Raw genomic sequence first — 25,782 nt, 5'->3', positions numbered from 1 at the left:
CAAGCATGTAAAAACCCCACAAACATATATTCATACCTCATTTTTTGAGCATGTGGCCATTTCCCAGTACAGTAAGTACAGCATTCCAAGAGGCAGGTTGCCAGTCTATGTCTTCTGGTGCTGGTAATTATGTAGAAGCACCTGGTAACTGATCATAGTCTGGTGTCTGTGAAGGTTTGGGAAGGAAAAGTGGGGAAAGAGTGGTATGAATAACTGATGCATGGTGGAGTCATGCAGAGATGGCTGTCTCTGTAGCTGTATCTTCTGCAACTGCTGAAATGTGAGCACAGGGTGAAAGCTTTCTCCCTTGCTGTGTGTCATTCTTCACTCAACCTTATTGTAACTCCTTTCCCTCCTTCTGTCTTCTCAGTGGAGAAGCATTTGCCCATCAGTGTTTTGCAGTGGGTGGCTCTTCAACTCACAGTGAATTTTGGAACATGATCAGCTATCCCAGACATTGCTATCTCAGTGTTTCCATGGGGTGTAGCATCCAGACACCATATAGTCATCAATAGCTCTTTTCCTCAAAGGCTTTTCCAGTGTTCGGAGGGGTGAAAATAGCAAAGAGGGAATGGAAGAAGGCTGTGGCTGTACTCAAAAGTCAGCTGCTGAGTATTCTCCAGTCTGGGCTAGTTATCCAACTGCTGGACCATCCTTTCTATTGCTTGACCTGAAGTTACTGCATTTTAATTTATCTGCTCAGAGAAACTGCTGGACACCTACCTACTTGTTGGTAGGGGAGTTTACTGGGCTTTTCATGCCTGGAAAATTTCCTTGAATTTCAATGCCTGCTGTGGCATATGTTTCTCTGAAGCTCCTTAGTCTATTTCCATCTAAGAAATAGCTATATCTCATCATGAGAAATGGCATTTTCTTCTGTCTTATATTTTTTGTCACTTGTTTTGATCATATGTCTTAAGGTTGATACCTAATTTCAGTAAAACCCAAGGCTACCATTTAAAATAACCCCCCTGGTTACCAGAAAGATTACCTGATGTGTGACTGCTTGATTAAATTTAAGAGATTTTCAGGAATTACTTATTTTTCTTTATAAACCTGTATTTAGTAAAAGAGAGTGTAAAGGAGCTGGCTAGATAAAAACCAGAATCTGTAAGCTTAAAGTGCTTTTAATGTGTATGCAGAAATGGGGGATTATAATGCACAAAAAATTATTTTTCTTGTAACTTCCAAAACTGTCAGCATTAAGACAAGCAACAAAAAGGATTAATGAAAGTAACAAAAAGGACTCTTTAAAAATTAGAAACATCAGAAACATTCTCTCTTCTCCTTTCAAGAAGACAAACTGACCATAATTCCACTGTCCACACTCGTCCAAGTAATGAATGAGGAGTGTTTGAGCTGTTCTGTAAGGTGAGGGGACAGCTGAGTCATTAGCATTGCATTAAACAATGCTTATTGTGACCACACTCCAGCCAAGTTTTGGTCTGAATGTCCTTTGCAGTACACATGTCCCTTGATACTTATAATTTCTATATAAGGTTTTTCAGAAGAGTGAAAAACTGGTATGTGCAAATCTACCCTGAATTTAAGCAAGTATGCTATGCTGCTGTATCTGATCATTCATCTTTTCCAAAAGTGAGATTAGTGGGAGTTTACAATTATCTAGCTTTACTTCTCTTGAAAAGGTGTTGCAAAATTAATATCACTAAGATACAAAACCATTTTTCTTGTGGCAAAAATCACACAAGTCAGAGCTTGCCACTTACATTTTCCAGGGTAAGTTTGATGATTATCCTTTAAATGAACATTGATTTTTTTTTTCTGTAGATCCCATTATTTTCAACCCAGAGAGATTGTTCTGTCTTCTTGCATACCTATTATAAATGAATAGCAAACATTTTCACCATATATTATTGTTTTTTTTTCTTAAAAATGAGATGGCCTAAACCCTTAAACCAAGCCTCCCCCCTTCCCTATGATGTTCTGAATGCCAGATCCAGACTATTCTTACTGCAGGAGATATTTCTGTGCTTTTATAACTGGCTGACCCACAAGGTGGCACTAAAGAGAAAAGTGACAACTTGGCTAATAAAAAGTGAAAACCAAAGGCAAAATACCATATGCTGAATCAATATTATTTTAATTAGGAGCAAAGTTCCTTTATTGTCAGTTAAATTTTATTTTGTGAAAAGCCTTAAAGCTATATAGCAGCAAAGACGGTTCACTGCCCCCATCCCACATCAAAAGTTAAGTTTTAAAAAAAACCAACCAAGACATAGGTTGTTTGATTATCACAGCTCCAGAATCTTAAGAAAGGTGATTGTGATCAAAATGTAGTTTAATTAATTTTCTTCTATAAGGAATTCAAATGAACTAAAACCTGAAAACTTCTTTTCAGTCATTAGTCATGTTGGTAAGAGATACGACACCAGGAATTATTTATTGCCTTCAGTGTGAATGTATTTTCTGCTGGAATGTTTTGATTGTTTAATTTTTGTCGCTTTGTTCTTAAGTGCTCCGGTCTTATTTCCTAAGCAAATTATTTAAAACATTGGGTTCAGTGATCATGAATTGTATACCAACAGGGGTTAAATCTTGCCACTCTGACAATTATTATGAATCCTCACCAAAAACATCTAATGATGATCAGGGTGAAGCTCTTTTTGAGATCCAGATTTTACAGGAGTAGCTAGATTAACATTTTTCTAACAAGAAAGCAGCAGCCATGACTGCTGTAGACTGTTCTGTAGACTGCTGACGTGAAACTTGCAACATAATGAAAACATATCTGAGTCACTTTTAGACCTTTAAAACCAGACTAATTATAATATTTTTAATTTTCCTGAGATGTGTGCCTATGGTATCAGTACTATTATGGGCGATAGGGGGCAGGAGTTTACTTGCAGAAACAAACTCAAAACAGTACTAATGCATTAAGAAGAAAATCCTTGAAACTATTATGAAATATTTGTCTCTGAATTGAGCAGTATTACAGAATACCTGGTAGCGGGCTCTGGGACCCATCAAATTATCAGATATATTGGTAATGTATTTTGATCCCTAATGAAATTGCAACTTTATAACCACCCTGAAAATCAAGTCACCTGTGGGTAGCTTGAAAGATTTGGATCTAGAATATTAGTAAGTAGGGTACTTTCATGTATTTTAAATGTTGATTAAATTATAAGTGCTGCTGCTGCATTTGAAATAGTTTTATCACTACAAACAGTTATTTTATTTTTGGTTTCATTTTTTAAAAAATCAATAACTGGTATTCTACATTCAAAAACCTTGTTTGATTTGTTCACATTATTCATTTCATGAGGAAATTGAAGCATTTAATTCTCAGGATCCCAGTAAAATCAAACCCAGACAAATTTTGGCTAAAAAGAGCACTGAGACACGCAGTCTTGCCCAGTCAGCTGAACTCCTCTTCCCTTTCATAATTTGTGCCCCCCACTTATGACCCCTTTGGCACTTGCTCCATTTTAAAGGCCAACCCAAAGAAAGTCACATTCTGACAGGTACTAAAGTGCTTTCTTGGAACGAATTACAAAATCACAGCAACCATAAACACACTGACTTTTTTCCTTGCAGTCCTTATTCAAAGAAAGTTAGAGATCAATCAGCATTTAGATTGAGGAATCTCACAGTGATTCTGTTTATGGATGCTTGTGATTGTTTTAATAGATCATTCTTCTTGAAGGATTGTTGTGGGCTGTACTTCCCTCAGCTGTTAGATTTTGGCCACATTTCTGAAAAAATTGTCTATTTTATGCTTATGCTTATGCTGGACATTTGGCAAATCAAAGATTTCTAAGGTACTTTGTGAAGATCAGTGGAGGAAATCATTAAAGGCTGAGGTGAGTATCAGTGCACATATCCTTTCTTAGGGAGTCCATGTCAGGATAGAAAAGGTTACGGTGCTGCTGACAAAATGTGTTCATATTCTTGTATAATGTCTACTGAACACAAATATGGGCCTGAGGCAGGTGATGGTAAAGCACAAGTATTCTTGCATAAGGTGGGACTCTCTAGATAAGCTGAATCAGGAGACCCACGAGGAAACATCCATATTTTTGCCTTGTAAAATGGAAATGGGATATTGAAAGAAGCAAAAAAAGCAAATCATGTTTATAATGACTATAATGTTACAAAATACACAAAACTCTGTACTGAAATCCAGTTCCAGAAGTCTGAATATTTTTCGCAGAGTTTAAAGGATGAAGAGATTATCCACAGATGTTTTTAAAAATGAGGTTTAATCTAAATTTTAATGGAAGTAGACCCTTGCCTTGCCCACTACCATGCTCCATGTATTTTTAGTGAGAAAGGTTCAGTAGATAAGACACAATCTAGACATGTAAATGTTGGTTCTTAACACAATCTAGAGTTTCCACAAATAATTCTTCTTCTCCCCCTGAGACTAATTTCTTACTACTAATTGATTCCAATTAACCAGTTTTAAGAGTAATTATTCGGTGAAAGAAACAAACACTATTATATCTATGCTGTACATTCCACTACTAAAAACATGGCATTATTGAACTTGAGGAGTTGAAATGGTTCATTCTTGGAAAAAAAGTATCTTCAAGAAGCTATGTTTTAAAACACTGAGGGAAAACCCCTTGTAAATAAGTTGGAATATACTTTAACTAAAACTTGCTAGTAGAGAATGTGGACACTTGTCTTCCTTCTTAAATTACTGCTGTAATGAAGAAAAAGAAATGTAAGGAAGAAAAAGAAAAATCAGTTGCTGAGTAGATGTGGATAAATATGAAAACAGAACATCTGGGAAAAGAACACATCTCAGACAACCAAACTGAAAATCTAAAATATTTAGGTCTCTTATGAAAGCAGATACTCTTATTGTAAAACTTGAGAAAGAAAATGCTGACTTTTGAAACATGAAAAAGTATTATGACTTTGTAGGGTAGTACTGAGTAGTTTAAAAAGACTGGAATATAAAGGAAATAAATCCCCCAACAAAGGGTGGCGATGGTGTGATTTCAAGGCACAAGGTGAATGGAAAGCAGCAGGTGGTCACTGGGGCCCGGTGGTGCACAGAAAATGCTCTATTGATGCCTCCTCTGATGCAGCTTGAGAGGTGACAGGAAAGCAAGAGGTGATGGTAAGAGAAAAAGGAAGGAGGGGAAGAGAAGGATCAAGGTTACTAGAAAGCCTCTTTGTCCTGTGGCAAACTTCCATCTTCTCATTCCATAGGACTTTACCCGCAGCACCAAGCCCCTTCCTCATTTATCTGTTCCTTTAAAAAAGGAAACACAAAACTTGTCCAAGATAAAGCTAGACCTAGACATCTGGACATCTGTAGTTATAAACTAAACATAAATAGCATTTACTGCCAATGCACTCAAGTAAGAAAGGTCATTTATACAGGTGATATGAAGGTGAAGGAGCAGAGAACAATGGGAGGAACGTTCCTTTTCTTGGAATGTTTAAGCCAGCACAAATCACTGTGTGTCAGCTTGTTTTACAATCCAGTGTTTTCACTTTTAATTAGAAAGTCTTTCCCTTAGCATTTTTCTTAGCAGCAATTTTTAAACTAAACAGAAGGTGTATTCCCCAGTGCCATATGTTAAACCTGACATGTTACTGAAAATGTGCTTTGGAAAAAACAAAACAAAAGAAAACCAACTGAAAAACCACTAAAGATAGGATGGACCACCATCCCACTCCACTCTCTTCGGCCTTGTAAAGCCTTGTAAGCCTCAAGAGCACACACTCCTGTTAAGCAGCGTCAATTCTTTTGAGGAATTAGTCATAACTGAAAAGCCAATGGATGACAGACTGACAATTTCCTCTTTACTTCACTGGCAACCTGCATGGGTGGAAACAGTCATCCCCCACTTGGTCTTGTAAGTAACAGCTGGATGGAAGCTGTCTGTGGGGAGTGAGTAGTTCATAATACTCTGAGAGGTCACCTAGTTGATGTTTCTTGACCAATATATTAGTAGGCTATGAAGTGTAGTCCATTTTAGGGCTTAAACAGGAGGGATTAAAACCTATGGATATCCTCGACTTAAAAGTAAGCAAGGAGAATCCAGCTATGACTAGAGAAATGCCTGACTGAAGCAGAAAGGGTCAGTGGAGCACTGACTGATATGGGCTGGTGGAGTTTTTTTCCCCTGTAATTTTTCCCAATATAAATTCCAGTTGATTTTGATTTTGGGCTTTGCATAGAAGGACATTTTCTAAGCCTTTTTTTTATTATTATTTTATTTTTTTTGTGAGTAGTGTCAGTATGATAAAGTCTGTCTGTAAACCTCTGCTATATCCAGATGAATGAAGGATGGATCACTTGGATTAAAAAGCAGCAATAGTTAGGCAGACTCAGAAAAATGTAATGTGTCAATCCCTGGGTTGGATGAATTGTACCCAGCTGCATGATATACAATGAAGTTGGTCATTTATAGTGCTTTTCTTCCAAGACTGTAAAGCACCAGTGTGAATACTGAGAGGTGCTGTGTGCAATCTTGACGTAACATAAACTACAGCTTTATGTGGGTCCCTCATCAGCTCTTTGGGAGCCAACCTATAAGCTGGTATAGAATTGGAACCTGTGCTATCTGAAATTTATCCATGTTTCTTCTGATACTTGTCTAGGGAGGGCCATCTCCATAGAAATTCAGTTAAGGTGAGACATACTCTTATTTTGTAGGAGTACTTGAAACCCTAGGCTATAAGCTCATAAAATGAGATTGCATTCAAGGTGTTGATGGCCTAGGGGAAGTTTCGAACAACAGGGAGTCATTATCAGGATTTTGCTGAAAAAATGATCCATGATCTGATGTATTTTCAAACAGTCTGCAGAAAGACCAAAGGAGTTGCGAGCTTCAGAGGCAACACCCATGAAATCCATTTCTATGTTTATAACCGTAGAAAAATGAAAAAACCAATAATTTTTCCCAAATGTACACACAAGTTTTTTTGGGATCCGCATGCTTTTCTATTTTCTTCAGCAAAATGGCCATATATAACAGTCTGTACACTAAACTACTTGCAGAGAGTAACATTTGAGAACAAATTACTAAGTTAATATCTTCTTTGACCTGTATCTGGTCAAACTATATTTTAGAAACCTGTCATTACTAATATGAAGAAGAGGTTAATCTGGTAATATGAAGTTTCAGGATGATGGATGAGTCAAGGCTCATGAGCTATTTAACACAATATGCAGCTGCACCTTCTTATTGTAAGTCTCCAGACTGACAAGCCCAAAGAGGAGGGATCACAAACCTCTCAATACTGTTTCAGCAATGATGAAATTTGGAGGTGAATCTAGACTGCCTTAATTCCCATCAGTCATGCCTTGTGCCAGTTTTTGGAGTGCTATTCAAACTTGGATTAAAAGGAATCAACCTCATGGCTCCCTGCTAGCATGCACCTTAAACCTTTTACATATCCTCTCTCATACTGACCCTTCAATTTATAGACTAATATTGTTGAAACTAAATTGTGTGACTGACTCCCCTGGCAGGGGTTGGAAGATCTCAGCCTGGACTTATGTATTTGTTATCTGTACATCAAGAAGGCCAGAATGATACTTCTGTGCTGTCACACACACAGTTGTACCTCCCTCTTTACAAGTGGCAGAGCTGGTTAGCCCAACTACTCACTGCTTTTCTGAGAAGGCTGCACAAAAACCTTAACCTGTGAAACCTTTAACTATCCAACTGTATTTAATTAAAAATTATTACAAATTATAAATGTTTATAAATGGGACATACTGTACCACTTTATTCCAGGTTACTTCTACTCTTGAATCACATATTTGACTGAATGTCTCCCTGTACTGCTGACAGGAACAAACATAACTGAAAGTGCAGTTCAGAGAGGGAGAGAGGGAAACACTGCTTATTATACTAATGCCTGATACTGACAGCTTGCACACAAAATCTTAAAAGCACTCAGCCACTTCCTTTTGTGCCCACTTTTAAAGGGTTTAATGAAACATAGAAACTGAGATTTTAAAGCTGTAGCTTTGGATGTTATTTTGCCATGTCAATTTTGTTTGTTTGGTTGGTTTTTTTTTTCCCAAATCACACAGCAATAGTTTTCTACCTTTCTGCATCAAACTTCAGTCAACAAATAATGAATGCTGTTTTTGGATAATAAAATATTTCTGTTATTTGACCTGTTCTAACAGGTGGGCAGCCAAATATCACCAAAGGAAATATGTGTCAATGATAGTTATTGAGCAAAATCTTAGTCCTTCTAGGACATACAAACACAATTAGCAAGTGTATCAACATACTTCTAATTAATTTTTTTTAAGATTAAAAACCTTTAGACTATGCTGCAAGTTAAAAATAAAGGCTCATTTCTTTCCAGAGACAGTAGACTGAATACAATCCTTCTATAGGAATATATAAAGAAGCTAGTAAAATCCTTATACTGAAACTGGTAATCCTTAAACTGGTTTGAGTGTATGAATGATCATTTGTATTCTGCATCAGCATGCAAAATAATGTAACACTTCTTGAAGGTGTTGAAGATTCAGGACAGAGAAAGATTAGGCATTTCCTCTTGAAGTAAAATGGTTAATGTATCACATTTCATGAAACTCTTCAGATTTGCTTTGCTTATGAAAAAAGTGTAGGACTTGATTTTTATTTTTTATTCTTTTTTCTTCACTATGGAAAGTAAGGCCTTTATCCTGCGAATTGTTATGTATGCATTTAACTTGATGTACAGCATATATTCCCATAGATTCCACAGGACTGAATGCCAAAGATAGACACATCTGTGACTGCTTACAAGATTGGAGCTAAAGAGCTTCAAAAAAGAAATTGAACAGAGATAGTTTTTGAAGTATGCAAGCAAAATAAGGGGAATAGAGAGGCTTTCAGACATTGATCTAGATCCTTGCTGTATATATTAATTCTGTGTGTTTGCAGATCCTATGTACAAAAGTTTGGGCGCAGGTGGAAAAAGCAGGCTGATTCGGTTTTTCAGACAGGGGTTCACTCCTAGGGGTGCCAAGTGTTGCTGTATTATCGCAGGCAGTATTTAACACACCTTTAAATCCCTCCAGCTGAGGAGTGAGGGTTCAGCACTAGCAGGAAGGAGAGTAAGAGAGTGAGTCCTGGGGCCGCGGACTGACGGCAGGGGGATTTCTGAAAGTAGCAGCCAACGCTTACGACGCGGGGTTTTTTTCGGGGCATATTAATCCTATCGATTTAAGTAGGAGTATTTATCCTTTTCTGAGCTCCATCCTCACGTTAGTATGACAGCACTATTGTCGTTCAAACACGTAGTCGGCGGCTCTTTATTAAGTCTCTATAAATATGACACAGTAAGGGCATTCAATATTTATGTGGAGAGCACACGCATTTGTGTGTAATCCCGGGCAGTCCTGCAGCTCGGAGGCTTTGCAGCCTCCCCACTCCCGGCGCAGCCCAGCCCTCACCCTCCGCCCGCCCCGGCCGGGGCTCCCGCCGCCGCCTCAGCGACCTCCCCCGGAGCCGCCGCGTGTGACACACCGGAGAAAAGCTTCCCTCGTCCCCGCGTCGCCCCCGCCCGCTCCCCCGGGGCGCCGCCGTCACCGCCGGCAGCCGGAGCAGCCGCTGAAGCCGAGGGGCGGCGGGGCTTGCCCGCCTCTCCCCCCTTCCCTTCCTTTCCCTTCCCTTCCCTCGCCTCTCCCCGGTGCCTATATATAGCCGCCTCTGCTCGAGCCAGCCGGGAGATTGCTCTGTACCTGCAGGAGACAGGAAAGAGAAAATAAGAAGAGCGACTCTCCGAAGCCTGACCCGCTCTCAGGAAGAGGAGGACGGGCCCGGCCCGCGCCGCTGTCCGGTGCCACCGCCTCCGGTGCCGGGCGAGCCCGGCGGGGACGGGCCGACCTGCGCGCCGGCGCCCCGGGGGCGCGCATGGCTCGGGCGCTGCCGGGGCCGGGCGAGGAGCCTGCCCCCGGCCCCGGCGGCTCGGGACGCGGGGGAAGGAGAGCTCCTTGCGGACGGCGGCGCTAGCGGGGGGGCCGGGGCGGCAGAGCCCTCCCCCTTGGCGCCGAGGTGCGCTCGGCGGCATGTGCTGAAGTGCCCCGCAGAAGCCACACAAGTTGCCTGCGCGGCGTGGCCGGACGGCGGAGAGCGCCCGCCGCCTCTTGCCTGACCCGACCCGACCTCGTCCCGTTCCCTTCCCCGAGGGCTGCTGCCCCGCGGGGCTCCCGGCGGCCAGGGTGATGCGGCTCGTCGGGAAGTGAGAGACGGTGCGTCCCACGCGGGCCGAGGGCCCCCCTGCTCCGGAGTCTCCCATGCTTTCGGGGCCCCCTCGGGTGGCGGCGGCCCCGCGGGAGGCGGGGGCGGCGCTGCCGTGATGGCCCTGGAGGAGAAGCGGGAGAAACGCCCGCCCGTCACCCCCATGATGATCGAGGAGGATGCCGCCTTGCGGAACGGCAGCCGGGGGCTGCCGCCGGGACCCTGGGCCGAGGCGCCGGGGCCAAGACCCCGCACCACGGAGCGGCACATCGCCGTGCACAAGCGCCTGGTGCTGGGCTTCGCCGTCTCCATCCTAGCGCTGCTGGCGGTGACCATGATCGCCGTGCTGCTCAGCGTCCGCTTCGAGGAGTGCGGAGCCGCCGCCGACGGTCCGCCGCGGGCCGGCGGCAACGGGAGCCTCTCGGGGGCAGCCCGGCAGCCGCCCCGTGCGGGGCAGCCCCCCGGCAGGCCGGAGGAGGAGGCGCGGGGCGGGGAAGCGGCGGAGGAAGAGGAGGAGGAGGAAGAGGAGGAGGAGGAGTGGCAGCGGCGGCGGGAGCTGCCGCCCTGGGCCCGGCCGGGGCGGCCGCGGCACCTGCGGCCGCTGCATTACAACCTGATGCTCAGCGCCTTCATGGAGAACTTCACCTTCAGCGGGGAGGTGAACGTGCAGCTGGAGGTGCGTAACGCCAGCCGCTACATCGTGCTCCACGCCCACCGCATGCACATCGAGGCGGTCCGCGTGGCCGAGGACAAGCTGGCCGGCGGGGTGCGGGTGGCCCGCACCTTCTTCTATCCCCAGACCCAGGTGTTCGTCGTGGTCCTCAACCGCAGCCTGGAGGTGCAGAGAAGTTACAACCTTAAGATCATCTACAACGCCCTTATCGAGAACGAACTGCTGGGCTTCTTTCGCAGCTCCTACGTCCTTCACGGCGAGCGAAGGTAGCGGAGGGGCCGCGTCGCCTCAAACCCAACTCAGTCCGAAGTTGGCGGCCCCCGCGCCGAACTTCGGGTAGGGCGGCGCTAGGACCCGGCGGCCGCGGCGCCGCCAGGCGGGTGATGCCGCGGGCTCCGCGCTGCCCGGCCCCGCCGTCCTGCCGGAGGGTGCGGGGCTCGGCCGGCTGCGCGGGGAGGGGGCTACGGGGGGGAGCGGCCGGCCGGCTGGTGAGCGCAGTCCAGGCCTCGCCTCCCCCCGCCACCTCTCTCTGGACATCTCTGTAGGGCTCGGCTGTCAGGGCAGAGATGCGGAGGTTCTCGGGGACCTCGAGCCCTTGCCCGCTCCAAGCCACCGGCCGGTGTCGTGAGACAGCCGTGAGAGCGGCTGGAAGGCGGCCGAGGCGGAGGGACTGCGCGGGAGCGAGCGGGGGCGGGCGGAGCTGCCTCGGGCTGCGGGGCGGTCCGAGCCGGGGCCGTGCGGGAGGCCGGGCCGGGGTTAGCCGGGGCCGCCGGCAGGTGAGCCGAGCGCTCCGCCTGCGCGGAGAGGGCTGCGGGCAGCGGACGGCGGGTCCGGAGATGTCCCAGCGCAGCGTGGGGACGGACGGCTGAAAGGAGCAAACTTGCAAGGGTGGCACCAGTGAAGCAGAGCGTCCGCTAGGACCTTGTCAGGACAGGCCCGGAGCAGAGACTCCGGCTCTGTTTCACACAAAGACTGTGTCCGGCTGCCGTGTGCCCTCGTGTGACAAAGCCTTGTCAGGTTACAAATAGCAGCGTGTCGGGCAGCGAGACTTGTGTTTTGTTTTTATTCTATTGGGTAAAGCGAAAACGTGGTGGGATGCGTTTTCACATAAGATGAATACGTTCGCTTGCTGCAGGTGGGTCGCTGCACATTTACACCCTGTGACCCGGCAAACCTGATTCGTTTGCAGGCACAGCAAGATCCAGTCTTTATCTGTATTTACTCATGTAGTTAAAGCCCCTTGGGTTCCTGTCGAGGCCCTTGTTGCGGTAGGCAGGGTTACTGTGGAGGGCCCCATTTAGCCAGTTACAGAGGCTTTCTTTTTAAAGGTGTTTTCTAACCACATTGAGGCTTTGTAGTGGAAAAGAAAGGCGGGATGGACTTCTTGATAGTTCTGGCATGGTTTATAATTTTAGAATTGGATTATTTTTAAGCTGCCCTTTCTTTAAATACCTGTGCACATCACAGGTTTTCTTTTCCTGAATCTTACTGTTTTAGATTGTGAAAGCAATCTAAGTGAAACAAAGACTTTATAGTTGGAAGAACTGGGCAAAAATATTAAGACATGAAAGGCATTCTCACCAACTCAATTAAGTCAAAAGCCCTTTTATTAAAACGTATTTTCATTGCTATGATTACTGACAATTTTAAAAAGCCTGATATTAGAACCACAAGCAGGATCAAAATTAAGTTTTTGCAATTTGTCATCGCAGTGAAATAAAAAAGAAATTTGAAAAAGCATAGTTGTAAGAAAAGATGCGGATAAAATGCCTTTTATCACGGTTGACTGAATGGTTGGGGTAATTGGGAGTTCTTACAGACTTGTATTGAAATGGGCAAATCAGAAAACAAAATACTGTTAACAGCAAGGGGTATAATTAACTTTACAAATCTGAGAAGTTATTTAAGCAGTTATTATTCTTGTGTACTTTGTGTAGGAATAATTGAGCTGTCAGATAGGTGTGGCGGTGACATTTCTCCAGAGTTACTGTACTACACTTCAATACCGATCCCCTAGTTAAGATTTAGAAACCATCGCCAACAAAAAAAGGGTCTATTCACTGTTTCAGTCATCAGGATAGTTTAAGACACAGGGGAAGGTGATGGTAAAATATCTTTCGCAGTGCTCTGTGTGTAACTTTTCAGATATAAATGACTTTGTTTTTAATACACTTAAGTATAGTCGTGGGCAAAATACTTTATGTAAGATAGCATTGCTGTATTGAAAGCAGTGTCATGTTTTTTCCTTTACACCAGCTCACTTATATTTCTTTCAGTAAAACATTTTTAAAACTGTGGTCATTGTATGGTTGTAGTTTCAGGTGTTAAATAGAAGAAGTTCCCTTTTCAACTGGCACAGGCTTAATGACTCACTATAGTATAAAGTGAATAATACCCATTCTAAACTAGGGAACTTTTTTGATCAGAGAGCATTCTTACAGTAACAATTTGCATTCTGATTAATAACCCATTTTTCAGGATGATATATATATATATATAAACATTTTTAGTCCTCAAATATGGACAGCTTCTATTATGATAGACAGACAGACTTGCATGCTCTGGGAGACCTTGCTGTTCCAGCAGGACTTTGATTTTTTTGACACCTTTATATTCAGTTAAAATACAGCAGCCTCATTGGAGTAGTACTTGCTGTAAAAGGGTCCAAACCATCATTTTTCACTTTTGTTGTACATGAGGAGCAAATAACTCTGCTGTGAGGCATCATGAACATACTAATGCCTTCACTTTATGATTTTTTCCCCCTAAAGTTAGTTTCTCTGGCCTTCACAGGTGAATGTTGTAAATCAGCCTGAAATGTAAAAACTGCGTAGAAGTATTTATTTTCTGACTGAAATCTTTCCTCTTGTACTTGAAATGTAAAATGCAGGTGATATGCTACAAATTTACTTTGCATTATGTGCTAGAATTTACTGACAGTAATCAACAGAAATATAATACAGAGCTAGTGTAGAGTACTTGATGAGTATGCAGGCATAATATAAACGAACATCAAACTTTGGCATAAGTGAAAAGGAAAAAAAAAATTCTTATATCACACAAGCAAAAGAAAGATATTCTTCAGCCCTGTAACAACTAAGATGTCAAAATATAAAGGTTGTTGTGGAAACATGTCTTTCTTTAATAGACAAGATGGAATTAAAACCTGCAAGTTACTGCCATGGGTATTCTGAGAAGACAGACTGTGAGCCTGTCCTTCCCTCAAGTACAACTTTTGATATTTTTGGGAACAGGAGGTAAAAGTGTTGGTATCCAGAGAGGTGTGTAAAGGGACGGATGAAATACTCAACCTGCCCTTCGCTTTTGGCATGCTGTAGAAGTCTGCTTGTTTTACTTTGAACACAGAGTGAAATAGATAAACAATGCTAGGGGTTTAGCTTGTTTGTTTTCTTTAGAACTAAATGGTTAGGTTTTTTAAGCAGTTTTAAGATTTTGTTTGTTTTGCTTTATTGCACAACAAGCAAATCGATGTTTGATAGTAATGCACATGTTATAAATATCCCTACTATGGGTAGTGGATGTATTTTTAGTAAAAAATATTGACTGCCCTGTGTTTGCCCAGTTATGTCTATATGTGGATATATTTGTCTGTCTGTGAAAACACAGAAGATGAAGTTTACCAGGGTTTATTAGCCTGGTGAAGGGATTGTTTCAGTGGCCTAATATGTATTAAAATATGACTGATAATATCTCTGAGAAGTGGAGGGAAGATGTGGAGAGGGGAGAAGGGAAAGCTTCCTTATTTAGAGAGTATCACAGTATAAACAGTATTTCCTAAGTGTGTGTTTACATGTGTGTTGAAGCTCATTAAAATTGTTACTTGCAGAAGAAAGTTCATCATTCTTGCTTTATTAATAATAGGCCAGTACAGTTTTCCATGCTCACTTGAAGCTTCTGTTGATGTCTGTAGCTGTTTAGAGTGTGCCTAGAATGCAGAATCAGGTCCACTTGAAATACTTTGCATATAAATTAAGTTGCTTTGCTTCATTTAATTGGCTGATTTGGCTTTGTTGCAGTAATGCAAATCCACTGATAATATGGGATTTTTTTAGATTAACACTGGGATATCCAGCACCAACTTTTTGCCTTAGATTTAACAACCTTATCCAAAATGATGGTTTTAATAATCTATGTTCTGTAATGAGGCAAGAAAAATGTGATGAATTCCTTCAACAATTATTAGCCAGAAAAGGCCCTTTATTTTAGAAAAAAGACCAATGGTATCTGCTTCAATGATGGAAAATTTTTTCAAAGTTTTAAAAAGTCATCCTTTTTTGCAGAGGCGATAATTCACTGGTAAACATATATATAGTTCTATCAAGAAAAAGGTGTAACATTCCAATAAACTTATTGGATTGTAAAATCCAAAAAGTTTTAGAAAAAGTTAATTAGATACTTTATTTTCCAAACGGGCTACCTATGTTTTTTGCTCTGTCAGTGTTAGAGTATCATATTGCAGATTAATGGTTATAGACTGATTAATAATAGGTGCCACCGTTTTCATCACATCAAAGCTATCCACCCATCTTTTTCCCTCAGAGGAATAACAGATGATTAGTCAGCCTCTAAAATTTTGATAAATGTTTGCCTGGTATCTAAAATTGCACAGTTATTTCCACAGATGAAGCCTTGGAAGGTGAGACATGAATCAATACCACTCAAAAAGCCTACATACTACCTTCACATTTACATGGTTGGCCCATGGTAATTTTCTCATTCTACATGCCTATGGAAAATACTCTTACCAAACTCCATAATTCAACCTTTTAAGTGTAACTTCTTGTTTCTGCAGAAAGATGATGTGTTTTCTCCAGATGTGTAAATGTAAGTCTCCATCCAGAAAGCTTCCTATTTGGTATCTGGATCAAAATTTATTTAGTTCCAAAGAAAACAGTTACAGGTTTTGTTGTCAAGCTAGAGCCTTCCCATTCTTCCCATATGTGCATAATTAATACTTTACCTCCTTCAGAGATCTTTCCATAGTTTGACTCATTAACTGAGAGTATGGATTTGCTCTCTATAAAATTCATCAGAAAAGAAAAGCACATGTAGAAGAATGGTGAAATATTTAGTGCTGGTTTGATCATTTGCTTGCATTTGTGATTCTGCAAAGCTCACAGAATGTTTTTTCAGGATGTGCACAGACACAGCAGTGCTATGTAGTATACTGTGTCCCAGGCCTGCATACAGCTGGTAGAGGAGTAATCAGCAGTGGAAAACAATGACCCTCCTGAGTGCACTTTGTGACCGTAAGTTCTTGTGCCCAAAGAAAGGTAAAGCGCCCTGTCAGTGTCTCAGGGCAGAGTGAATTCCCTGAAGGCTGTTAAATCCTGGTTTGAACTTGTTTTACAGGTGTGTTGTGTGCTTGTATTACATTGTATAGCCAGCAGTAGCACGCCTTTTTTTCCCCACATATTGATGAACAATACTGCTAGAAGCTGAAATTTGATGAAGGGGTTGATTTATTTAGTGTCAGTTTGGTGTCTACATATTTGTAGGAAATTTGTAGACCATTAATTTGTATCTATTGCATTGCAGTAGAGGTAGTAAGATCAAGCAGTGTTCAAACACTGTATGTTTTGTACAGTTGTAATTTTTTCCTCCTTTAAACCACAATGGTCAAGCAGTGTCTTACGTGGTATGTCTATGAATCAAGTGCTAGGCACAGTTAGTAATCAATTTTTGTTTTTGTTTTCTGAATTTCTAGGTTTCTTGGTGTCACGCAGTTTTCTCCCACTCATGCCAGAAAAGCCTTTCCTTGCTTTGATGAGCCCATCTACAAGGCCACATTCAAAATCAGCATCAGACATCAAGCGACTTACTTATCTTTGTCCAACATGCCAGTTGAAACTTCTGTTTTTGAAGAAGATGGATGGGTTACAGATCACTTTTCACAGACCCCTCTCATGTCCACCTATTATCTGGCTTGGGCAGTGTGCAATTTCACATACCGGGAAACTGTCACCAAGAGTGGAGTAGTTGTAAGTATTTCTAATGTACCAAATACATTTCATTGCTTTAAAAACCCTCACTTTTTGTAAAGGGATTGTACCAGCAAATACTTAAAATATTTTCTTGATTAGTATTTTTAAAATTTGCTGGTCTGTTTAATGATTGTGTGTATTGTTTGGGACCTTTCCTGGAGATTTGTGTAACATTTTTGGTTTGTCTTGTTCCTTTTCTAAATGGTTAGCTTAGTAGGGCTTATCTGATGAATTCTGAAACTTTTAAATATGCTGTTAAACTACACTTTGGTTTTCTTGGGAAGTTTTTTTTTTTTTCTTTTTCCTGTAGCCTTTTCATTACCAGTGTTCATGAGATTATTAAAGTGGTAATTCTGGTAAGTTTTCCAGTCTCATTCCTTCAGTACTGATGTGTCCCTTGGTGTGCTGTATGCTAGCTCAGGAGGCTGATATAATAGTTTCTCTCTTAGATCTTTTGCTCAGGAGCAGGACTTTGTGACCTATGTACTTCTGAGCTTGATGGAAGCACTAAGTTTCTGGAGCTGTTTTTTGCAAATATGGCTTGATTCCAGGAGTTACGCCTTGGAAAAATCCTTTATTTATATCAGTTTTGCTTTTGTGTACAAATACCAAGCTCAGAACTGTATAACAAGCCAAAACATACAGGAGAAAATACTGTCAACTCAATAGAATATTTCACAGTGCTGTTGTCTTGATTTTTCAGGTGAAAACAGAGAAACCCTTCCTACTTAGTTACTGTGGATAACAAAACAGATAGTTCTGGAAGCAGAGGACTAGACAACAGTTTGAGCTGTTAACCTGAGCAAAGGTTATACCTTGTACTTTGGAAATGCTATATGATTTTTGTGCTGTAGCCTGGAGACATGAGGAAGGACTGCAGACTCTTCATATCAGGATATATCTCCTTAAACACTTTAAACCAGCCTAAGCATTGTGTTGCAGTGTCCTGCAGATCATGGAGCTGATCTACCTTCTCTGAGCCAAAGGTATTCTTGGCCTTCCCTTGCCAGCCATCAGTTCTGTACAGCCATATGATCTGGCTGAAAACTGACCTGAAAAGTAACTAAAAATGTGGTAAGTTTTCAGCCAAGACAGTTCACGGATCTGACTTTTTGTGCTACTACCAGAGTCATAGCATGGATTTGAGGCTGTGCTGATGGAAGGTAGATCCAGGACAGTACTGGCATATCATTTAGGCCATCTTGAAGGGATCAACAAATATGTCTTTTTGTTACTGGAACAGCTGGGTAGGACACTGGGGTCCTTTCTTCGGCCCTTTTATACCATGACCAGGAGACTGTGACACTACTCTCTGGCACCACAGGAAGGAAATATGACTAGGAAGTGGTTTTCCTGAGGTGCTTTAACTATAATGATATGGGAACTGCTGAGACTTACGTAATAGTCATAGGATCATACAACAATTTTGGTTGGAAGGGACCGTAAAGACCATCTAGTTCTGAATACCCCTGCCATAGGCAAGCACACCTTTCACTAGACCAGGCTGCTCAACAACCACATCTAACCTGGCCTTGAGCACTTCCAGGAATGGGTCATCCACAGCTTTTCTGAGCAACCTATTCCAGTGTATCACCACCCTCACAGTAAAGAATTTCTCCATAACACCTAATCTAAACCTGACCACTTTTATTTTGAAACAAGTTACTCCTTGTCCTATCACTGCCATTGGCATAACCAAATTTTTAAAACGTGGGGAATGGACCTCAGAACCATCAATTTGAAACATGAAACCTTCTTCTTCCTTAACTCATTTTCTGGTAGTATTGTTTAGAGCTCATATCCTGTAGGCTTTTGCTGCTTGAATATATTTGACGCCTTGAAAACAGAGGCACACTTACGTCCTGTAGACAACAGTTCATAAGTTTCTGCTGTTCTTGTGTTTCCCAAAACTGTTCTCAAGACTGTCGATTTACCTGGAATCTGAAGAGAAAATCCAAGTATTCTTTTGTCAGGAATTTGTGGTTACTAGAGCCTTATAGTTATGCTGGAGTCTGTTGGTTCAGCTCATGTGGGAGGTACATATGTATATCCCATCAGCTTGACATCACCACTGTACAGAATTTTGCCAATAATTATGAAAATTAGTAGGTTAATCTTCATGAATACTTGAAGACCAAAATCCTGCATAGATTGAGATAGTCTCTTATCCCATAAAATTGTTTGGCTAGAGTTTTAACTCTTGTTTTTTTTAATAAAGCCCTTATCACAGAGGTGTATTAATGCCCAGGAATACTGAAATAGTTTGCACTGAGTTATTGGTTAGATATATCTTGCTATTTTTCAGTTCCATTTGGGATCTGATCACCTTTTATCGTGGTGCAGTTTTGTTGAGTGTTTTTTAAGGTATGAACTCACGGCAAGTACTTCAGAGCTGCGTTATTTCAGCTGAATTGCTGAGGTAATCTATCTTTTTGAGTCTCTTATATTGCATTGTCAGGAGTTCATGGACGCTACTGGTTGAATTTGAAATTATCTGAATCCTTGCACATGGAATTTCAAATTTCTTGGTTTCCTTCAAAGCCACTTTTTACAAAAACATAGTTACCCCCATATCCAGGGAAGTTAACTGTATAGTAAAAGTAAGTTTGCTTCTAAAAATGAATGTATTTTCATGAAAATTACCCAAACCTACAGCTGAAGAGTCTTGATAGGCTATTTCTTACATTGGTGAATCTTAATTTTAATTAATGCAGGGTATATTAGATTTGTTAGTAGACACCTAAAGGACTCCAGCTTGCATATACTTTTGCTTTTCTTTTGGCACTTCTATGAACATGGTTTTGGTTCACAAAACATTTTGGGGAGAGTGGGCTGTCCTTTCAAATTTTGACAGCATGCTAATGATTATAATCTCACTTCTCTTCCAGCTGACCAGTATTAATGAAGTGCTGTAGTCAAAGGTAGATAAATTCTGAGGAATAGAAGTTTGATCTGTGAGATGAAAAACAGATTTTTTTTCCTCAAAATTGCTTAAATGTTAACTGTTCATGTTTTCTCAAAGAATGCCACTCAAAATTAGTTTAAACCTAAGCATGACATTCAATACAAGTCAAGTTTTAAATAGAAACTGCCTTTTGGAAAGCTTAGGTAGCAAATCAAAATATTTAATGTGGCTATAGTGTATATAATTCTTGTCTGAAGAGGTTTTATGTTTCATACACTAAAATTAATTGGGAAAAGGGAATTAAGACAAGTAGTTCTTTCTTAGGAGCATCCTATAGTGGATGTGAATCATTATCACATCCATAACTCTTTAATCCATATGAGTCTGACCCAAATCCCTTCCAGATTAGGTGATTTGAAAGCAGACCTGACTTTTTATATGTATTACAGGTATATAATATGTTACTCAGGTTCAGCTGGGATTACAGGAAATCCCTGTAACTGCCTTTGTCTTTAGGCAGACTTTATTCCTGTGGAGAGGACAGTGCTGCAGTCATCTATGCTGCTATGGACTAGGGAGCAGTGTAGTTCTACTAGGGTGGTACCTGAGGTAATCCTGTTTTGAGGGAAGAGGGGTGCCCTTGCAAGCAGGTTTAGCTGATCAGTGTATGGCTCTAGCAGTTGTACCAGCTGCAGCTGGGGAAGATCATGGGATCTGTATGCTGTCATTTTTCTACAGTACAATAATCCAGGAAACTCCACTTGCCTCCACATCCTTGCTTGCTTCTAGTCTTATGTTGCATTTCCTAATCATGCATCATATGTTCTTCGTCAGTAATTCTTAAAAGCAAAATATCACTGGTTGGATTGTATTGTCTGTCACATCATCTCTGTGTCTCTTTCCTTCATTGTTGATTTTATCTGTGCTTTCAATCACCATGCCTTTTCCTACTATTGTTGCTTTATTTTTTCCCCTGCTTGGATTAGTGCTTCTATTCTCCAAACCCTCTGTTTCTCATTCCTTTGTCAGGTGAACATGGAAAACTTGCTATTTCCTGCATGACTTTTCAGTGTCTCGTAAGTTATTTTAATTCATTTTTTCCCCTGTAAATTCTTCCTGTTTTTGAATGAGTGGAAGGAGGGAGCACATAGTGTATCACTGGAGATGAATGTAATGCTGGAAAAGATGTTTCCGGGAGATTCATCTTCTTCTGTTCTTCCTTTTTGCTGTGGATGGGATGTGGTGATAGGTATAGAAATAAAATGACAGCTAGCAACACTGAAGTGTTTCTCTGGTCAGGGGGAGTATCTGCTAAAAACAGAAAGTGTATGGAAAGGAGTGAAGTCAGGAGGAATTGTGGGTGCAGGGGTTGGAGAGACAATTGCAGACAGTACCAGAGCAGATGGGAATGAGCAGCTGTGAAAGAAAGTGGCTATCTAGCTGGGTGATGGTGAGTGGGTGGAAAAATGCTGAAGGAAGGCAGTACCCAAAGAGGATTTTTGCGTGGTTTCACTTTTCCTACCCTTTCTATTGCAAAGCAGTGGCAGCACCTTTTGCAGGACTGGCAGCGTGTGCCAGCTGCAGTGGGGTCAGCTGCTCAGGGTAGGACCTCCACTGTCTGACTGAACCCATGCATGTTCTATTTTGAAGAGACCTTTATGACCAGGTTTGTCTTGGTTTCAGCTGTATTAAATGTCACTGTAGTGCTATCAGTGCTGAGTACTTTGTTATGATACAAAGATCTTGAAGCTAAGAAAGATCTTACGATAAGAATTATATCGGAATAAAATCAACGTTTATTGTACTGCTTTTGTTTTGGTGTTACTTTATCTAAGGTGTAATTAATGTTCACAAGCTTCACAGTGCATTTAAATTTTACCCTGGCCAATGAGGAGGAGATCTAATAATCTGGCTAAAGGACAGTAAAATAATTACTATTTCTGTAGTGCTTTCTGTCTTGCAGAGATCCTGCATAAAGGTCCTGGTATTGACTTCTTTCAGACATGTGCTTGGGGGGGCTCACGCAGTTTGGCTTAAAAGATGAAGTGGTCTCAAAAATGGGATTAATGTAGTAACAGTTGCTTGATTCTGCACAAGTGAAAAATTACGTTTATCCAGGAAGAGCTAGTGAACAGAGTCACATAAGCAGATTTAGGTCAGAATCGGTGTATGTCCAGCAGCTCGTGTTGGTTTAGTTCCAGCATGGGACCATGGTTTTATTTATGTCCTTAAGACAAGACTGGATATAGTACAGTGCTTCCAGCTGGACAGCTGTGTTGGGCATTCCCTTATCTGAAGTGTGGTGATCAGTCTGAGGAGACTAAAGAGCTGACGTTCAGTAATAATTTAAGAAAAAGAAAAAAAAACCCATGTTGAACAGCAGAACAACTTTTTTTCCCAGTGAGTTTTATCATTTGTTAGTTGCTAGAAAAACCTGAAAATATCAGTCTTGTTTAAAATAACTATGCACTTAGTATGCAGTTCAGCCAGTAGCTTTTATAAAATTATTTTGTATTTGAAAAATGTGTTAATATTTTTATCTAATAGCAAGAATGACCTCAAGACCAGGCAATTTCTGTCAGCTAATGAATACCTGGGTTAAAGGCCTGAGGCTTTTCCTTAGGCCCTCTCTTCAGCTGATGGTAGTAACTGCCAGCAAAGTCTCTTCATCAGTTATTATTTATTAATCAGTATTGAAGCAATTATACATGAGATAATTCTTCATGGATGAGCATATTGTTTACAGCAGAATGGTTTTGCTATCAAGAGTAGAACTGGTCTTCAATTAAAATTTCCTTCCCCTGTAACCTGAATTTAAGTCCAGCTCCAGAGTTGTGCTCTACTTTTGAAGCCCTGAAAAATAACTTTTGTTAGCCCATCACTTACCACTGGGAGGCCACACGTTTATCTGATAAACAGGTAACAGCTAACACAGGAAGCACCAGGCATATTTCTAGAGCCTGGTACAATGCAGGCTTGTAATGCTTAATCTTTGTATGTCTGTGAATCTTATAATGATGCAAATTAGCTTTTGCTTTTTATTACTAATGTCTTAGACTTGCTTCAGAACAGCTTTCATCAAACAGTTAAAAATAAAATGCATGTTAGAAAGAGTGTATTGAGAGGTATGCAATTACATGGAGCTGGAAAAGCACACATGGATATAGATAGGTGTGTTTGTTCTTTCTTTTGCATTTGTGAAATTTTCTCTGTAGTATCAACAGGCTGGTTCTGCAAGTATCTTTTACTCAGTTCAGTGCTTACTACTGTGAATTATTTTAAGTGGGAAGCTGTATTATAATACAATAGGAATCCAAAGAAATGGTAGCTTTTTCAGATTCACTGCATCAATATTTGTTTACCCATTCTGTTTCAGGTTTGTGTATTGAAAATAACTTCTAGTTTATTAATTTTTAAATACTGTAGCTACAAAACATGCTACAAACAAACAAAAACCTATGTGATCAGCATCCGTGCTAAACTGAATATGCCAGGGAATTTGTTAAAAACATAAATTGCAAACTTGCACTCCATTGTTATTGATTTCTGGTTGAATTTGCAAGTTGAATGCACTAGGAAAACACTGTACATTTATTGTGCTTACTCCTTTAAAAATTGCTCTCTGTCAGCACTTGTAGTACATGCTGTGTTTAAATGTGATATTTGTTTTACTAATGTCAATGCCCAGGTGCACTCTGCAAATAATGCTATTGAATTGAAAGACTTGAGTTTGGAAGCATTGTTTTGTTTTGTTTTAGGCTAGGAAGATCACCTCTAAGTATCTGGGGGCAGTGGTGTACTTTGTATATAGTAGCAAGAAGACTGTCAAAAAGCACAAATCAGTTTCTTAATTTGTGGCTGTTTTGTAAGTTTATGGCTTGCCTGCAATTACAGTGAGGAGAGAGAGAGGCAGCACATGATTCCTGGCCTGATGGTTGTCAGAACAGCTTCCTAATTGTAATTCTGTACATTCAAGAGAAGTTCAGCCTGTAGCTGCTTCATCTGAGATCTCTGCTGGCTAATGAAACCAAAGAAAGGTCTAAGACCTAGTATTGCCCACCCCTTCTTACCATTTGCCCAGAGGAGGGTAGAGTGAAGTGCCTGCAGTTCCTCCGACTTCCTGCATTACAAGCGAGGAAAGGAGGGAGATGTAAGAGAAGAGACTCTATTTCCCTGCCCTTTCATGTGCTAATGAGCATATGCTTAGTGGTATGTGCTGTCACAATGCAATTCATAGTCAGGACTGCACACTCAAGCTGCACTCTGCTTTTTGTACTATGTTGGTTTATGTCTCCTTATGCTTCTTACGTTGTGCTGTCATATTTGACTTCATTTACTTATTTGTCTGTCCTTAGCATCAACATCAATTCTGCTTTTTGACATCCAGAGAAGTAGCAAGAGTTTATTAGCGTGTTTCTGTAAGAGTCATGCTCTTGCCATAAAAGCAAAAATGGTGTGCCAAATAATCTGTAGGAGGTGTCTCACTCCAGAACAGCGTGAAGGTGAGCACATTCCTGCACCAGCCTGAACATCTGTCAGTCAAGCCAATGCTTTCCTGCATATCTATTGTAGTATATGCTCTGTGCAGTGAAAATGGATTACAGACTTAATTGACATCTAGTTGAGTGACAGATACAGTATTTGTTGATAGAAGAGAGTGATGTGTGCTTTTATTTATTTATAGACCAGTGTCTCCTCTAGGGTTTAGGTAAATTTTAATTGTATTTTTCTTACAGGAACAAGAAACTTAGCCTGTTTATTCCCAGTTTTTATAGCCAGTGGTGGGAAAGTAACCACTCATTTCAGAGATTCATGCCTGTTGGCAGTCCAAGCCTTCCTTTTTGGGGACAGACAGTCAGGTGTCTGTAACGTTGACCTTTTAGGCTTGCCTTGACCTGTTGTTTTCATGTTGGTAAACCTGCACAAATGCCACCTTATTTTTGCCTTTGTCCCAGTACTTTTTGCTGCCTGGAGGTTTATGGTTTACCTGGAGATAATTAAACCTGGAGGTTTAATTTATTCCCATTTCTACTAGTAGAATACCTAGTCAATTTGATTTTCTTCTAAGGTATTGTAGGGCTGACAGAACTCTTTTGCTCTTCTGATGGGGTGCTTTCACAATTCGGATACCTTTTTTGAAAGGTTTTTTCAATTGCAGGGATAGATTGAGAAGCTGAAGAGCAGTGCTATGGAAAGAGACTTGCGGGTCCTGGTCCATGGCAAATTAAACATAGGTCAGCAGTGCCCTGGCAGCCAGGAGGGCCAACCCTGTCCTGGGGGCATCAGGCACAGCATCAGCACCAGGGCAAGGGAGGGGATTGTCCTGCTCTGCTCTGCAGTGGGGCAGCCTCTCCTCGAGTGCTGGGGGCAGTTCTGTGTGCCACAATATAAGAAAGATATAAAGCTATTAGAGACTGTCCAAAGAAGAGCCATGGGGATGGTGAAGGACCTTGAGGGGAAGCCTTGTGAGGAGTGGCTGAAGACACTTGGTCTGTTCAGCCTGGAGGAGACTGAGCAGAGACCTCAGTGTGTCTTCAACATCCTCATGAGGGGAAGCAGAGGGGCAGGTACCAATCTCTTTACTCTCGTGACCAGTGACAGGACTCAAGGAAATGGCCTGAAGCTGAGTCAGAGAGATTTAGGTTGGATTCTGGAAACGGTTTTTCCCCCAGAGTGTGCTTGAACAGTGGAACAGGCTCCCCAGGGAACTGATCACAGCAGCAAACCTGTCAGAGTTCAAGAAGCATTTGTACAATGCTTTCAGGCACATGGAGTGAGTCTTTGGGATGGTACTGTGCAGGGCCAGGAGTTGGACTCGATGATCCTGATGGACCCCTTCCAACTCAGCATATGCTGTGAATCTGTGAATGTGCTTTTCCAGGGTCTAGCCTCCATGGCTTCACATGTCCTTTCCTGCTTCTCTCCAGGGTGGTGTTTGCACAGGGCAAACTGAAACAGTGGAAATAGTGAGGCTGATTGACTGCCTTTCAGGCAATGCTCTCATTCTCAAGTTTATTTCAG

General features: G+C 41.6%; 1 protein-coding gene across 1 annotated transcript in view; it reads left to right on the top strand.

The window, feature by feature from the left end:
- The first annotated feature begins 10,068 nt into the window (after nucleotides 1-10,068).
- Nucleotides 10,069-25,782, top strand: part of TRHDE (thyrotropin releasing hormone degrading enzyme) — a 211,339-nt gene continuing 195,625 nt past the window's right edge. Inside the window, exons 1-2 of the mRNA XM_005519367.3 lie at nucleotides 10,069-11,117; nucleotides 16,580-16,853. Coding sequence (XP_005519424.3) covers nucleotides 10,297-11,117; nucleotides 16,580-16,853 — 1,095 coding nt within the window. The 5' untranslated portion in view covers nucleotides 10,069-10,296. The remainder of the gene's footprint in view (nucleotides 11,118-16,579; nucleotides 16,854-25,782) is intronic.

The sequence above is a fragment of the Pseudopodoces humilis genome, chromosome 5 (genome assembly GCF_049639895.1).
Source record: "Pseudopodoces humilis isolate 2021_Gansu_Grassland_sample_001 chromosome 5, ASM4963989v1, whole genome shotgun sequence".
Classification (NCBI taxonomy): Eukaryota; Metazoa; Chordata; class Aves; order Passeriformes; family Paridae; genus Pseudopodoces; species Pseudopodoces humilis.
The sequence above is the reverse complement of the archived record's forward strand: the minus strand, read 5'-3'. Positions and strand labels throughout refer to the sequence as shown.